Raw genomic sequence first — 17,873 nt, 5'->3', positions numbered from 1 at the left:
GGCTGTGGAGTCGCCTGTGTCTAAGGAGGCCTGGAGAGAAGTTCTCGTCACCTTCTTTCCTTCCTCCAAAAGGGCCGCAAACTCTTGGCGCAAGTCCTGGGGGACTAGCTTTGTGAATTTCTCAACTGCCGCCTAGGTGTTATAGTTATAGTGGCTAAGCAGGGCTTGTTGGTTTGCCACCCTGACTTGGAGCCCCCCCGGCAGAGTAGATTTTATGCCCCAATAAATCCATGCGCCTAGCCTCCTTTGCTTTTGGGGCAGGGGCTTGCTGGCCATGGCGCTCCCTTTCGTTAACCAATTGGATGACGAGGGAGCAGGGTGCACATACAGGTACTCGTACCCCTTAGAGGGCACCATGTACTTCCTCTCAACTCCCCGAGCCGTGGGCGGAATAGATGCTGGAGACTGCCAGATGGTATCAGCCTTCGCTTGGATCGTCCAAATAAATGGTAAGGCCACCCTTGTGGGAGTGTCAGCCGACAAAATATCTAGTACCGGGTCCTCTATCTCCGAAACTTCCTCCACCTGGAGGTTCATATTCAGAGCCACCCGTCTCAGGAGGTCTTGATGTGACCTTAGGTCAACTGGAGGAGGGCCCGAGGAGGATGCCCCCACCACCGCTTCATCTGGAGAAGAGGAAGAGGAAAGGCCAGGGACAATCGGGTCCTCCGTTGTCTCGTGGACTTGGGCGACGTCCGGCTCCAGTGGGACCTGAGGGTCTGGTGCCCGAATGGGAGCATCCTCCGTAGCCGCAGGAGGGGAGCGGCTAACAGTAGCCTCCGGCACCCGGTGCTCCAACAGTATGGAGCATGATGGCACTGGAGGTCCACCTTGGGCTTGGTGATATGCCCAAGGCGTCCAGAAGGACCACTGATGAGGTCCTTGGTCTTGAGCCTGGGTCTCTTGAAAGACACGGCTGGGAACATCTAAGTCACGGTCCTGTGCATAGGAAGCACTGTTTGCATGGGATGACATAGATGCATGGCGAGATGGCCAAGGAGGAGCTGAAAACCCCTGAGAATGGTCTCCATCCCTGGGTAGTCTGTCTGTATGCTGCAGCGGAAAGTGGTACCGGGCGCTATACCGGTACTGGGAACGAGACTGGGACCTGCGACCGGAACGGTGCCGGGAAGTTGACCGGGACCTCAAAGCTCGACGCCGGGAGCGCCTGCAAGAGGTGCGGTGCCGGGAGCGGTGCCGGGAGCTTGATCAGTACTGAGAGCACAGGGCCGGTGAACTGGGTCTTGAAAGGTGCCATGAGTGCGACTGGTACCGAGATGGAGAACGGTACCGGGACTGTGAGCGGCGTCGGGACTGAGAATGCCGGCGGGACCGTGATCGGTGCCTCTCAGCGGTGCCAACGGAAGATGGTATCAGTAGGGCAGGCTTGCCTACGGACTGTATAACCCGCACTGGCGGTGCCAGGGGTTGAGGCAGCGCAGACTCCGCCAGTGCAATCAGTTCCCTTGCCGTAGAGAAAGTCTCCGGTATGGAGGGAATAGTAAGCTCAATCACGCCGCGTGCCGGGCAGCTGTCAGGCACCAGATTCAACAGCTCTTGCGGGACCAGAATCGATGGTGATGAAGTTGTCGGTGCCGCGGCAGTTGTCGGTGCCGGGCAGTCCGACTTAGGCGGGTGCTCCGACTGCGGCATGGACACGGAAGCCGCAGGAGTCTTATGTTTTTTTACCCGCGGGGAGAGGGAGTGGTGCCGAGCAGACATCTGGGCTGGCGACGGTTGGTGCCGAGGGGCCTTAGCGATACCGGTGCGCTCCGGTGCCGAAGATGCACTTCTCCCTTGGTGCAGACTGTCCGGCGCTCGGTGCCGATGGTGGAGGAGTAAGAGCTGCCTCCATCAGGAGCTGTCTAAGACGAAAGTCCCGCTCCTTTTTGGTCCGCGGCTTGAAGGCCTTGCAAATGCGGCACTTATCTGCGAGGTGGGATTCCTCGAGGCATTTAAGGCAGGAGTCGTGGGGATCTCCTATAGGCATCGGCTTGTGATAGGCCGAGCACGGTTTGAAACCCGGTGAACTGGGCATGGGCCCTGACACTGGGTGAGGGGAAGGGGCTAATCCCCGAACCTCTCTTAACTATATACACTATGTTAAAGAAAATAATAAACTAACTGCAAGTATAAAAATTTGAACTATATAAACAATAACAACGAGAAAACTACGAGTAGCTAGGGAGGTGGAGATCAGCTAAGCTGCGCTCCACTGTTCCAACGACCGACACGGGCGGTAAGAAGGAACAGAGGGGCGGTTGGGTCGGCAGGGGTATATATCCGGCGCCATGGCGGCGCCACTCCAGGGGGTGCCCAGCCGACCCACCAAGTGTTGCTAGGGTAAAAATCTTCCAACGAACGTGCACGCGGCGCACGCACACCTAACTGGAATGGATATGAGCAATCACTCAAAGAAGAACTGAAACGTTTTGCTTCAATGGTGACTTTAAAACAAAAAAAACAACAACTTTTTTTTAGATTAAATTTAATAAAACATGTATACAAAAAGTCATTTTCATTCAAACCCCAACTTCCCTTTCAGAAAATGTCAAAAAGCAACATTTTGACAATTTCAAAAGTTTTTTTTGCAAAAATGTTTCAATTTAGCGAGCAGTTTTGGTTTTGATAAATCAGCGTTTTTCATTAAAAAAATATATTTGCTGAAAAATTCCTGCCTACCTCTCTTTACCTATATTCTGTTCTTGCTCTGTTGTGGCTGCAAATTATGGGCCAGAATCTGTGCTCAGTTATGCCAGTGTAACAGTTATGCCACAGTAACTCTGATATAAACGAGAGTGGGGCATGGCCCTATGCATGTAATAAATGATGTAACATTCTATCTATGAATATGTGTCAGCAATGTGATGCATTGCGAAAAAGGCTAATATTCTGGGGTGTATTCAGAGGAGTGCCACTGGTAAGACACAGGAGGTAACTATCCCATGCTATTCAGCACAGATGAGGCCTCAGCTGAAGTACTGTGTCCAGTTCTGGGTACCACACTTTAGGGAAGATGTGGATAAACTCTGGAGAGAGTTCAGAGAAGAGCAACAAGAAATGATAACAAATTTAGAAAACTTGACCTATGAGGCCAGATTAAAAAACTGGGTATGTTTAGTGTTGAGCAAAGAAGACTGAGGGGGACCTGATAGTTTTCAAATATGTTAAGGGCTCTTATAAAGAGGACGGTGATCAATTGTTCTCCACGCCCACCGAAGGAAAGACAAGAAGTCATGGGCTTCATCTGCAGCAAGGGAAATTTAGGTTAAATATTAAGAAAAACTCTCCAACTCTAAGGGTAGTTTTGGAACAGGCTTCCAAGGGAGGTTGCAGAATCCCTGTCACTGGAGGTTTTTAAGAGCAATTTGGCTAAACACCTTTCGGGGACAGCCTAGGTTTACTTCATCATGCATCGGAGCAGTGGGCTGGCCTAGATCACCTCTCAAAGTCTGTTCCACCCTACACTCCTATGATTCTATGATCTATCTCATCACAGAGCACTTGAGCCCCTCACCTACATCGATCACTGAATCCTCATATGAACCCGGGAGGTCAGGAAGTACGATCATCCCCACTTTACAGATGGGGGAACTGAGGCACACAGAAAGAACATGATTTGCCTAAAGTCACACAAGGAGCATGCAACAGAGCCAGGAATTAATACTAGTTCTCCTGAGTTCTAATCCAATACCTCAACCACAAGACCGGCCCGCCTCCAATGCACTGTGTCACTGAATCAGGCTCTAACATTTACTGTATATGATTTTAGCAATAAACTCCTGAGATCCTAGACTGCTGTTTGGTAACCAAGGGCTCAGAGCTCAGGATGTGCTCTCCACATAACTCAGAGAAGCACAGCTGTTGGTGGGAGAGGGAATGTGGATGCTCCTCTCTCCCCTACTCCGAACTGTCTCTGAAAGGGATGAGGGGAGCAGAGCTGGAGAGGGTGAAGCTGTGTCTGCTTTCACTGGCTGAGGGACACTGGATGACACAGATCGTGCTGAAAGAAGGGAGGGGGATGAGGTGAATTGATGGGAAGCTTGGGGGGTGAACCGGTGTGAATCTGGAGGTTGGGTGGTGAAACAAGGAGGACACAGCGCTAACGCTGAGTGATGGGGTGCTGGGAGGGGTGCAGTCAGGAGGTAAGGGAGACAATCAGGTGCTGACAGGAACAGACTGGAGGAGGAAGCAAGTTGCATATGCAGAGCTGCGAGGAGGGTAACTGAGAAATCTAAACCAGTAGTTCTCAGACTTTTGTACTGGTGACCACTTTCACACAGCAAGCCTTTGAGTGTGACCTCCCCCTTATACATTAAAAACACTTTTTTATACGTTTAACACCATTATAAATGCTGGATGCAAAGCGGGGTTTGGGGTGGAGGCTGACAGCTCACGACCCCCCATGTAAAAACCTTGTGACCCCCTGAGGGGTCCCAACCCGCAGTTTGAGAACCCCTGAGCTAAACACTGGAGGTGGGGGTGTGTGGCTAAGCTGCCCAGTAAGAGCAGAGCCCAGTGGCTACTGCTGACTGGAAGGAGGACAGAGGGACAGTGCAGCTACCTGGCAAGATGTGTGAGGTGACACCCATAGCAGTTGAGTAGTGGGAGTGCAGAACCAGAGACAAAGGCAGCAGCAGCATAGGGCAGCAAAGGTAACCCCCCTCCCCCCCCGACAAGGTTTTCCACTGATCGTCACCTTCCTGCACAGATAAAAATGCCACTCACACGTCACTGAAAATGTGCTGCCAGGTAACCATTTAAGCCCAGGTTCTCGATTTTTACATGCTTCGCTCCCATTGAATCAATGAAAGTTAGGAACCTAGCTACCTTTCAGGATCTGGGCCTGAGCCATTTGGCCAGACATTAGTACATGGAGAGGTCTTGGGTTAGGGATGGGGTGAGGGTGGGTCAGGAAATCTGGTTCAGCTCTGATACCAACTGCCTCTGAGACCTTCAGCAAACTGCTTAACAGCTCTGTGCCTCAGTTTACCCTTCAGTAACATGGCGATATTAACAGTCACTCACCATTCCTTGCAGGCAGCTGAGAGGCTAAATTAGTTACTTTCTGTAACTGTTTTAAGAGCCTTGGACAGAAGGAGTGCCAAGTGCCAAGGACTGTATTATGAGATCCATTGCCTAGATTTGCGCCTCTGCACACTTTACCTTTCAGATTAAAACCCACTAGAAAACAACCTTGTTCAATTAGACAATCAGACAAAACTCTGGAGACAAAGCTACTCAAGAACAGAAAAAACTGGAAAGTCATAATATAGTCATGAGCATATGGCAGAATTTAGAAGGTTGGGGGGCAGGAACAAACCAGGTGTTAGCAAGAGAATAAAAACAGCTGGGGTCTCTTTATAAAGGTTTGGTTGATGGTTGTTAATGTCATTTGGCACAGGGCGGGTTAAATTGCTATTAAGCTGGCAAACTAAGTTTTTCTCATTTGTAAAAAGGTGTATGTTATCTCTGCCTCATACTCAACGTCAACTGCTTACAGCTTCCACAGTGAAATCCTCAGACTGACAGTGGAGGGGTGGCGGGTGGGGGAAGAACAATAGGCTCTCACTTAAAAGAATTCGGAGATTTTTGAGGCCAGAAGGGACCATTATGATCATCAGATTTAACATTCTGCATAACATGCCCATTCCTTCATCAAGCCCATAACTTCCGGTGGAGCTGTATCATATCTTTTAGAAAAATGACCGGTCTTGATTTAAGACTTCAAGTGCTGGAGAATCAACCACAGACCTAGTGAACAGGGCCTCATCCTCCCTGATTGAACTGACCTCGTTATCTCTAGCTTGCTTGCTAGCATATATATACCTGCCCCTGGATATTTCCACCACATGCATCTGAAGAAGTGGGTATTCACCCACGAAAGCTCATGCTCCAAAATGTCTGTTAGTCTATAAGGTGCCACAGGATTCTTTGCTGCTTTTACAGACCTAGTGAAGTCGATCCAGTGACCACTGTTAAAAATCTGCTCCACACATTCTTATCTGAATTTGTCTAGCTTCACCCACTGGATCTCATTCTGCCTTTTGCTGCTAGACTGGCCCCACAGTAAACAGAATCATAGCTAACATTTAAAATGAGAGTTTCTACCACTCTTACGCCACGATTAATCTTGATTGACTAAACCAGGCATTCTGGGCCAAATACTCAAAAGAAGCTTCTAGCCCAACTGTACCCCGGATCTGTCACCTGTACATTTTTGTGCGCACCAAAGCCCCAGATTTCTGAGCGCTCACTGAGCAAAGCAGCTAATTAACCACCATAGCTTGATTTATCTTGAATGATCGATAAGGACTAGGCTGTCCCAGTTTTCTAAATGACCGTTGAGATTCTCCTTTGTTTCTAGCTCATCCAAACCAGGGGTTCCCACGGCCATGGGCTTCCTGGGGTCTAAAGGCCAGCTGCGTATGTGTGTGCTCCAGGGAAGCCCGCAGATACATACATGTTTGGCAGCAATTCTGGAAGATCCGACAATGTTTCCGTTACTGTCCAGGACGTCAATCCCTTCTTTCAGCTCTGTGTGCCTCATCAGGACAACATTGCAGATATTGGCACTAGCTGTGTGTGAGAAAAGCACAGTGGTCAGTAATCACTCCATCAGGTTTCACAGGATACTGGGGCAGGCTGCAGCCCCCCTTTAAAAATCAAACAGCCACCTTCTGCTCTCAGTAACCTCCATTCCACTCTGCTTTGGCTCCGCTGCAACTGAGAGTAGAATTGGACCCCAAAGGGATTTTGGAGGGTGGAGGGCTGATATCGTAATAAGAGTTATACGTGATTATGTAGAGGAGGAGAATACATCGATACCATGTGCTTTGACTGCCCAGGCAATTTGTCGTCACAGTCAGAGGTGGATTGAGGCAAAATGGGGCTTGGAAACCCAACATTTTCAGCCTTCCCAAAACTCTCTTTCGTATGATGACTGCCCCTCCTCTATTGAAATCCCTCTTCTCATCCTACCTCCCACACACCCTCACCAACCTCCCAGTGCAGCTCACCCCAGAACGGCATTAAGCAGCTACGTGCTACATCACTGCCTGCTACTCCATGGGTGACTCAGTGATCCATGACGGGTCCTTTTGACCGCAGACCCAAGATCCCAAGGAGTCTCCCTTAATCTACCCCAAGGACAGCTTGACAGACACAAATTCTTCTGGCACCAATAAACGTTTGCAGGCATGAGAGAAACCTGTTGAAAATGATTTCATTGAGCCGTGGGAACAAAATCCAGATGTTGTAGATCAGCGCTGCATTCAGCTCTTAACAGTGCATACAAAGTTTTGTAGAATCTAATTAGAAGCAGCTTCATTAACACATGCTGTTGTAAACCCTGTTCCTGTTGAACTCCCATCATGGGGTGGCAACATTAAGGGGAAAATAGCTGCTTAGATTTGGTTTTCTCTTTCTTTCTTTCTTTCTTAAAGAGAGCTACTTGCTTGACACTTTAATGAGTTATCTTTCCAACTAGACTATGAACCACCAGTGCCTTAGCGAATTCCCTCCATTTTCCACCAACATTTAGCCTCCACATCCAAGTCCACTCCCGTTGTGCGGCTCAGACCTGGCCTCAGAGAGCTGCCCTCTGCTGAAATTCATGGCTGATTAGGTCTCCGCCCTGGAATTCTTTGGAAATAACTTCCTTCCTCATTAGTCTTGACTACTGTAACCTTGCCTTGTTCTCAGTTCCACTCCGAATGCTGCTGCTAGCCTCAGCCGACTGGCTTGTGGCTCTAGCCATATCACCCCTTTGTGGAGTCCCTTTTCCAGTGCGTCAAACACAAACTTCACATTTTTACCAATAAGGCCCTTCACTATACAACTCTGCTCAATATGTCAGCAACTTTATCTTAGCAAGTTGTCAACTTTGCTTTGCAATGCTGGCTTTCCCCATCTGTTAGTCCATTTCTCCCCAAGCACCTTCGTCCTATCTCCCACCCTAGGCCTCATGCAGTGGAAAAATTTCCCATCTTATCCTCTTTCAAACCCTTCCTTCACTCACCTCTGTTACGGCGCCCACAAAACCAGACCTGCGGACAATGACTAGATAGCAGAGTTTATTACTTATACCAATATGCCTCTTCTACTATTATCTTGTCCCGACTTGTCTGTCTCATTCACCTGTAGAGAGCTCTCTGGGATGGGAACGATGGCCCAGATCTTCAAAGGTATTTAGGCTTCATTGATTTCAAAGAAAGTTAGGAGCCTAAATACCTTTGAGGATCTGGGCCTGTCTTTTTATTACATGGGCCAGATCCTCTGCTGGTGTAAATCAGCAGAACTCCACTGACTTCAAGGGAGCTAAGCTGATTTACACCAGCTGAGGACCTGACCCCTCCCCAATTTCTGTACAACACACAGCAGTGAGGCCCTGATGGGTACACCTGGGCTCTACGAACAAATAGGAACAACTAGTCAATCTGATCATAGCTAAGAGAATGGGATCAGGCAAAGGACAGCAAAACAGTCTGGTTTTGCAGCACTATTCATTTGATGAGCTCCTTCCAAAGGCATGTTTCGGCAGCTCTTGAAGGGTTATCATGTTTACTAACTAAAGTCAATTCATTTAGTATAACCAACTTTTTTTTTTTTTCTAGTGGCAGGTGGGCGTGCCCTGGTGCAATGAAAGCTGATTTGTGTCAACACATGCTGCTTACACTCCAGAATAGGAGGGAAACTGCATGTGTGTGCACACATTTAAGGAGCTGGAGTACTGGTTGGGATTACAGCGCACAGTCATGGGCCAGGAGGCCTGAGAACACTCGTGTTGTGTGAGGCAACACAATGAAGTCACTGGGGTATCTCTCACTTTAGGATGATTAGTTATTATGGGGAAGTGGACCTCCAGAGAGAACCAAATCTCTCCTTCCCTCCCCGCCACAACACACACACACACACACACACACACACACACACACACACACACGCTCTGCTAGCTACTTCCAAGCTCTAAGCATTCTGCAACTTCTCGGGTCAGGAGTTCCCCTTCTGTGTACATGTATGTGTCTCAGGGTTTTCAGGATCATTTACAATTATGCTATTTAACTTGGCTTTCAGCTTTGAGACTCATCTAGGAGGGAGGAGGCATGACAGGAGGACTGAGGCCAAGGCCCCATGCTTCCAGGTCAACTGGAAGGAGAAGTGGAGGGAGAGGGGGTAGAAAGCAGTTTCTAGACACAGAGTTTTGCTCATAAATCTTCTCCGTCTTTGTTTCCAGGCAGGGGGAGCCATAATGCCAACTGCCGCTAACCGTCCCATGTCATAATAGGAAAGAAGAGAGACTCAGAATCTAAGTTTTACTTCCTTTCTGCTACTAGGGTGACCAGATAGCAGGTGGGAAAAATCAGGACAAAGGGTCGAGGGTAATAGGTGCCCATATAAGAAAAACCCTGAATATCGGGACTGTCCCTATAAAATCAGGACATCTGGTCACCCTACCTGCTACATACATTACAAACAAGCCACTGTTATATGCTGGCGAGATTCTAAACATAACCATGCTCATCCCACCCCTGAAGTCCTCGGCTGGGCAACACTCCCATTAACTTGAATGGAGTTAGCCTGTTCCACTCGGCAGGGCTCCAGAATAGATGAAAGGAGCCTTGGGCTCTGTCCCTGGTTCTGCCACTGACTTGCCGTATGACTTTGGGCAAGTGACATGGCTTCTGTATACCTTAGTTTCTCCCTCCGTGAAACAGAGACACTGATACTCTCCCAGCTTCGTAAAGTGCTTTAAGATCAGGCTTGACATACGTAGCTGAGATAGAGTGGCTGCCTGCGTTGTACCGGCTGTGTGGATAAACAGGCACAGTCTCCAGGGTGATAAACTGAGCACCCTTCACCAGTACTAAATGTATATGAAAGTATTTTAAAAGTGAAAATCCAATGTTTGTGGATTACCAGGTACACAGTGCAAGAAGCAAAGGTGGGAAAAGTGTCTGCTCATTCTGTAAAAGCAAACCAAATCTGCCTTATTGCTATGAGATCGATCTAAGGTACTTCTCTGGCCCCTGTAGCATGTGAACCCCTCAATCATCTTTATAGTATTTAGGGAATCTGGACCGGATTCAAACAGAGATTCTGATGTGACAGGATCTTCCCTAATTCTGAACAAGTTCCTATCTGTCAATTACTTTGTTGACAATCTTTCATAATATTTAGCCTTTTATATGTTCAAAGTACTGGTCAAATACGAAGATCTGAGCTGATCATCCATCAGATGCCTTGTCCCTCACAATATGTTCTAACTACTTACACTAAACAATCTGTTCCACCTTGAATTGTGCTGTGACACTCAGTGTACCTTTCCCAGACCTGAAAAAGAGTTCTGTGTGGCTTGTCTCTCTCACCAACAGAAAGTTGGTCCAATAAAAGATATTACTTCACCTAAATGTCTCTCTGAATTTATATGTATTTCACATTTACCTGGGAGTTGAAAGTCTTTATACATGGAGAATATGTCCTTTTGTACTGTCTAAAAGGAGTTGTTTAAAGAGATTAAATAAAAACAGAAAAACATCCTCGGGGAATTCCTATTTGGATTAAAAACAAAAACCCAAACCAAAAAAAAACAACCGCAACTTGGCCACAGATCTTGAAACTTTAAAGGCTTCTTTTTAGGTGAAAAAATCCCGCACTGCATTAGTGCCACTTCAGCGAGCAGAAATAAAATTCCTGAGCTGACTCACAATACACGCCAGCAGCATTAAAGTGCTGTTCCACTCTGAAAGGCGACTAAGTAAACAATGGTATTGTGGGGATCACTGTCCCATAGTAATTTCTCTATCAAATCTCAGAGTTCTGGGTGGGTGCCCTCTGGTATGAAGTTCAAATAAGACCCAGATCTAGATCAAATCAATCAGTGGGCTCAATTTACAAATAAAAATACATTTTTTGCTAACCGTCAGCCCTGCAAACTCACCCTGGGGCCTCGGGGGCTGGCATAGGGGAGTCTTTCCATTGACTTTAGTGGGCTTTGGATCAGGCCCTCGGAGGCCAAACTGGTTTCTATCCTTTTTGCACATCATCCCCAGTAATCAAGGTAAAATTCTGCCTGTAGTGACACCTGTGTCACCTCCCAGCTTTACATTATGCCCCCAGCAACAGTGAGGCAATCTCACTGCCCTCGTATAACTGATTGGCACTTAGGCCTGAACTCAGCTAAACATTTAAATGTGTGCTTAATTTGAGACCTTAGTAGACAATTCTGCTGATGAAGCACAAGAAGGAATAGAATCCCATTCCCTCTCCCTTAGCTGTGCTGACTCCACAGGAACAAAAAGCTTTAACTTCTTACATTTGCCGCTGTAGTAACCACGTATGGCTGATCTATGTAGGTCACAGTTCTCATCTTCACAGATCAAGCTCATCTGTCGAATGGGCCCAAATTTTGGGGGAGTTTGAATTCAAATCCAAGCTAAACCAGAGTTCATGTCTCAGGCCAGTTGCTACTTTCCTTTTCAGACTGCATTTCTTCGCCCACTTAAACACCAAACCCAGATGGATTTTTTAGGCAACATTTCTTTCTACTAAGACAATACTTCAGAGAGGGAAACAGAGAGCAAAACATGGAAAACGCTACAAAAGGGCTCAAATTCAGACTTGGTGTAAATGCGAGCAGCTCTGCAGACTATGGTGGAGTTACAGCCACTTACTTCAGAGATGAATTTGGATTCTTTTCTCTATTTTTAAATAAACGCCTTATAACCTACACATCCCAAAATTCTACCTCACACATGCATGTAATATATCGCTAGTTATTTCATTATCATCAAGGTAAAGGGCAGGAAAGCAGAGTTTGTGGCTGGGCTGGTACATTTTCATAACCATTCTGCAAAGCTGTTTAAAACACTATTTTTGTTTCTTTTAATAAAAGGTTCCTGGAGGCTCTGGAACCCAGCTCTCTCTTTCCACGTTCCATAGCCCGATGAAGTTACACCTGGCATGAATTTGGACCATTGGGCTGAGTTTCTTTTCAGCACCACTCTATGGGCCAGTGATCTGTTCCGGTTCTCTCTTGAAAAGGCTAAACTGGAAACAGTGAGATTCAAGAACTTCCCGTTCAACTTTTGCAAGAGAGAGGAAGAAGACTGAGGCTGTAAATGGCTATTGGAAGAAAAACCTGATATATACATTGCAGGGTTGGGGGAGGAAGGGAGAGTGGAAGTTCAAAATTGCTTCTGTGGGGGACACAAGACACACTGTGATATGCACTAGCAGAGATCTCCACGAGGATGATTGATCTTTAGTAAACTTGGGGGCATGTTTTTCCTCTAATAACAAGTGGATTAAATTTGCAATCAGCTGCTCACAGGAGGAGACAAGAGTTATATTTTCCCAGCCTGGGAACTCCCTGAGGGCAACAGGATCCCTCCAGGATCAAACAATATGATCCTGCTAGGAATCTAACAGGGTTCCCTGGTTTGTTATTTATTTCACTCATGCCAAGTTTTGTGACAAGCCCATTTCCTAACCAGCCCCATCTCTTGAAGACAGTGATTCTATCAATAAATGTAGTATGTAGTATGCAGTCAATCCATCGGCACAGTGCAGCGGAGAGCAGGAGTGGGACTGGGGTTTCCTTCTCAGCTCTAATACAGGTTCTTTGACCTTGAACAAGTCACTTAACCTCTCTGTGACTCAGCTTCCCCATTTGTAAAATGAGGATGATGGACTCTATTTCATGTCATGCAGACCATGAAGAGTTCTGGCTGGGGCATGAGCCAATCAATGCACTCCTAGAGTGGAAGTGTACATAGGCAGATGTGTTTGTTCATTCTATTCCTATGCATCCAAGGAGTAGAATGTGCAATTCCATTTCCTGTGACATTGCCCTGATTGTCTATATTGTCAGTTGTTTACAGCCCAGTACAGATTTTGCCCTTTTCCTAACGCAGCGGCAGCTGGGGTGCTTGTGTTGTTTTCAAATAAAGTATTTGTTTGCACAATTGAATGGTGTGTTGGGAAACGAAGACAGAGAAAATTCAAATCAAAGCTTTTATCAAGTCAGACTGACAAGAGATAAATAGATATGTATAGAACAGGTGAATCACAACTCCACATAAGAGCATTTCCCCTGTCTTGCGAGAATGTGGGCATGCAGGGCATCACTTACTTCCTTCACTTCCCTGGACCCAACCCCTGTGACTTTCTGGTTGACTGTACTGGGTCTGTAAACCAGTATAGTCTTTGACTCACTCCTGGTGAAAGCACTTCCCTTGTCCTCACATCTGCTGTGTAGTGCACAGCATGCTCTGACAACACAAATGGCATTACATGCATTGACATCCAAATGGTTTGTAGACAGCACCAACAATTTAGTCAGTCAAAGTCATATTCCACCACCTTCCTGCAACAGTTCAGTGTGTAATTAAACCTTCTTCTGCCAGACGCTCTCACATCAGGGTACAGCTTCATGAGCCAGGCAGTAGAGGATAACACAGGTCCCCTAAAGTAACAGTGGACAGCGCTGATAACCATGTTGTTGGGAGGGAAGAAAGTCCTTCCTTGTCTAAATTTGAAAACACCCTGGAATTTTTCTCTGGAATACCCTGGTGTCATGCACCCTGAGGTACGTCCCATGTTGATGTACATGAATCTCCTTCTGTGGTCAATCAAGGTCTGCAAAATGAATAAGTAGTATCCTTTCCAGTTGATGTATTCATGTGAACCTTGTGGGGGGCAGACAATGGACATGGACATGTGTGCCATCCATGGCTCCGGGACAGTCCTGGAGCCCCATTCTCCCACAGCCAATAATTATTTTGGGGATATTAGTAATCCTTACCACTTATCGACAAACCACAACAATAACTGGGTCACAAGTCTCTACCATCATAGCACTGACAGCTGACTTGCCAACACCAAACTGGCTAGCCACTGTTCTGCAGCAGTCTAAGGCCTTGGCTACACTCACAATTTACAGCGCTGCAACTGGCGTGTGAAAAAACACCCCGCTGAGCGCTGCAAGATACAGCGCTGTAAAGCGTCAGTGTAATCAGGGCAGCAGTGCTGGGAGCGCGGCTCCCAGCGCTGCACGCTACACCCGTAAGGGATGTGGTTTACATGCAGCGCTGGGAGAGCTCTCTCCCAGCGCTGCCGCTCTGACTACACTCACACTTCAAAGCGCTGCCGTGGCAGTGCTTCCGCAGCGCTGTCGGGGCAGCGCTTTGAAATTCCAGATGTAGCCATACCCTAAGAATAGGCAGCTTCCAGATGGCAATAACAACCTGCTTCTGGAGTGGTACGGACAGCTTCATACGCATGATCTGGGGCTGAAGGGCCAGGGCAAGCTCCTCATACAGCTCCATAAAGGAGGTCTGTCTCTTGCAGAAAATTTAGTGTCACAGCTGATCACCTCAGGTCTGCAGGACGATGTAGTTTCACCGCTTGATATTTGTGGTCCTGTTCCAGAACTGCCAGTCAGCACGGTGAGATTCCACAGCTATTAAAACCTGTCTCAGCTGTTTCCACTGCTCCTTCTCTGCATGCCTCCTGCATGATCTCCTTAGCAAGGCCTGCCACCACCTTCTGAAGGCAACAAGCCACTGCCTAAATTTCCTCCACTGCATCTCATGCCTTGCATTGGGTCTGGCGTCCCAGAAACGAGAGCTGCATTAATGCCGACAGCTAGAACGGGTTATTGGCTGGATCCATGCTTGCTACCAGTTGGAACACAGGCTGTGAACAGCAGTGTGGAGTGTGCCTATCTGGAAGTGCTTATATTTACTGTGTTGTTGAGCTCAGACTTCTGCATGGGACCCAGGAAAGACAGGTAAGTTTTCCCACAATACGCTGCAGAATGATTCATAGAATGACATAGTTTAGTGGAGTACTAAAACACAGGGTATATCCCCCCAGCAATTCTAGTGCCTAACCTGAGTTACTGCAGAACCAGCGTGGACATGATTACACAGGTGTGATTTGAGTGTGGCTTAACTGCTGGACATTCACACTCTTAGTCTGCTATAATTCCCATACCTGGTTACCTAAAACCAGGTAAACTGCAGTGAAGACATACCCAGTGACTCTGGCCAAACTCTTAATTCCTCGACCTAGGGTGTGAAGTGTTCTACTCTACACAGGATAGTGGCTGCCTTCCACCCTAGAAGTGGATGCATTTTACTGAAGTTCCGTCACTTTTGAAAGAGGCTAAGGATGGTAGCAAGAGTAATTCATTTTTCTGACAAAAGAAGTTCCACATAAACACTCTGAGAAAAACAACATGGCTCAGATGCCTGGCTGGTGTAAATCAGCACAGCCTCCAGTGAAATCAAAGGACCACATCCCCAGCTGGCAAAAATCAGAGTATTTCCATTGAAGTCAATGGGCCAGACCCCCAGCTGGTGTAAGATGGTGCAGCCCTATTGACATTAGTGGATCTATGCCAATTTGCATCAGCTCAGCATCTGGCCCCATGTCTTCACAAGGTTAAATCTAGCTCATTTCTCAAGGCTGGTAGTGAAAGTTAATACAAAGACAGATCTTTAATTAAACAGTTTACCCAGGTCTCCAAAACAATAACTTCCAGCTCTCAAAACAACCAAACAGCAATTAGTGGGAGGCTTTCTGATGTCCTGGCACAAAATTAAGCATGACAGTACACACATAAAATAAGAACTAGAGAATTAATTAAGGGCTAAACAAATTAATTAGGGTCCCCAATCAATTCTGATGCCAGCTTAACCTCTTTTTCCTAAAACCTCTGTGTAAAAATAGAACCACCTGGTGGCAGAGATTTTGTAACATGCAACTCTGATCCAAACCTGGTCTGAGATGTAGCTCTGAAATCTACTCACGATCTTTAATGCCATTTTGAAGCCAAATAAAAAAGGATGGTTAAAATAAAATTTCCCACTAAATACATATCCGAAACAAAAAGAACCGCATGACCATCAGGGTAAGGATTTTCATGATAAATAATTATGTAACGGTTCGATAGCATTTTTCACCCCTAGATCTCAAAGTGCCTTTTAAAAGCAAGGGAGTATCATCACCCCCATTTTGCAGATGGGGAAAACTGAGACCTAAAGCAGTCAAGTGGTCTGCCCAAGAGTACACAGGGAGTCAGTGGTAGACAACAGACCTTTTAACAACAGTTTCCCAATGTTCCCATTAGCACTCTGCTTGTGAATGGAAATTACAATTCGCTATGCAATCTCCCAGCATTATGTGGGCTCTGCACATGGGGACCACTGCAAGAGGTGAAGGAGATCTATTTATGTGCACACTGAATGAAGCAGACCTCTGCAGACCCTGTTTTGTTTAGGGATTGACCCAAAGGCCATTGAAGTTAATGGAAAAGTTCTGGAGCCCAGATCCTCAAAGATATTTAGGTGTCTAACTTCCACTGAAATCAATGGTGGTTAGGCTCACATCCTCAAAGGTATTTTGGTGCCTAACTCCCATTGACTTCAGAGGGAGTTAGGCACCTAAATACCCTTGAGGATCTGGGCCTAACTGACTTCAATGGGCTTTGAATGAGGCTCTGAATGAAAAGATATTGCAGGACACAGCATTTAACTGCTGTCTACAAAATAATTCCTGGAGATCATATTGGTATTTAATTTTTATATATATTTAAAATAAACCTAGGACACACTACAAATAACGATGTTAAAGCAAATAAAGAACGGAACATTTAAAGCCAGGAAATGCCAAAGTTGAGATTAGCCATACAAACTTAACTCTACCCCTTTGGGGTGTGCTGTACGATACAATCTAATTACATGGTTACATGCTATTTTTCTTGCAGGACCTCCACCTCACTCACAGTACAGGCTGGCTGGTGAATTGACTAGGGCTTGTTCAATCACTGCAGCTGAACAGTGTGCAAGGGATGAAAAAGGGAGCACATCCTGCACAGTCAGGATAACAGCTAACTGTTAAACAGCTTCCTCATTCACTGCACACCATCTGACCTGCACACTCAATGAGCACCAAGTGCTTCACTTTCCAACTTTGACATCCTATTCCTGTGAGCATGTATTTATCTTGCATGGAGACACACATACACGGTTTGGGAGGATGACATTACAGTGCCAGAGGAAAGCAGCATGGTTTGCTGATTAGATCAGAGGACTTTGAGGCAGAAGACCAAGCTTCTGCTCCCAGTTCTGCTGCCACTGATCCACTATGTGACCTCTCCGTGACTCAGTTTCCCCATCTGTAAAAAAAGGATCATGATCACTTTTGCAAAAAGCTTTGAGATATTTGGAGAAAGATGATGCATATGTACTAAACATTAATAAGGAGTGTAATATGTGTTAGTCTACATAACACTTCCCTTTGGGCAGCCCGGTCAAACAAGACATGCTGGCTGATGTCAGAGGAGGCAAGTTAATATGTTCTTTGGATCAGAACTAGAGCTGATTAGGAATTTTTAGATGAAACTTTTTTCATTAGAACCAAAACATTTTGTGGAATCATTATCATTTTTGATGAAAATGTCATTGAGAAAGAGAGAGAGCCCCCACCTCAGAAGAGCCAAGGGCCTGCTGGTGAAAGCACTCGTCTGGGATGTTCCAACTTATCTCAATGTAAGTCAGTAAAAGATCACATACCTTGTGCAATACTGTGCAGTATTTACTTCCACCCTCATCCTGGTGGACACCACAGCCTGATGAAGTTGCAGCCAGTCCAGGTACAACAGCGCTTTCTTCTCTTATCATTTAACGAGAACTAACAGGAAGTGTGATCACAACCTACTTCAGGTGTCCTGGACAAGCTTAGAGTTCTATTGGATTCAACACATGTGGATACAATAGACTTATGCACACCCAGATACCAAAGTGGCCAGAGAGGCCTTCTTTGGCTGGCCAGGAGGCTATGACCTTATCTCTCAGACACAAACATGG

The 17,873-nt window shown here is 46.4% G+C and overlaps 1 protein-coding gene across 5 annotated transcripts in view; it reads right to left on the bottom strand.

Moving 5' to 3' along the window:
• SFXN5 (sideroflexin 5) overlaps positions 1-17,873 on the bottom strand; it is a 176,150-nt gene that overhangs the window by 60,071 nt on the left and 98,206 nt on the right. For all 5 annotated transcript variants that reach the window (XM_050943416.1, XM_050943415.1, XM_050943417.1 and 2 more), the window contains one exon: positions 6,464-6,579. In XM_050943416.1, coding sequence (XP_050799373.1) covers positions 6,464-6,579 — 116 coding nt within the window. The remainder of the gene's footprint in view (positions 1-6,463; positions 6,580-17,873) is intronic.

The sequence above is a fragment of the Gopherus flavomarginatus genome, chromosome 3 (genome assembly GCF_025201925.1).
Source record: "Gopherus flavomarginatus isolate rGopFla2 chromosome 3, rGopFla2.mat.asm, whole genome shotgun sequence".
In the NCBI taxonomy this organism is placed as follows: Eukaryota; Metazoa; Chordata; order Testudines; family Testudinidae; genus Gopherus; species Gopherus flavomarginatus.
Note: the sequence above shows the minus strand (reverse complement) of the source record. Positions and strands in the feature narration are given on the sequence as shown.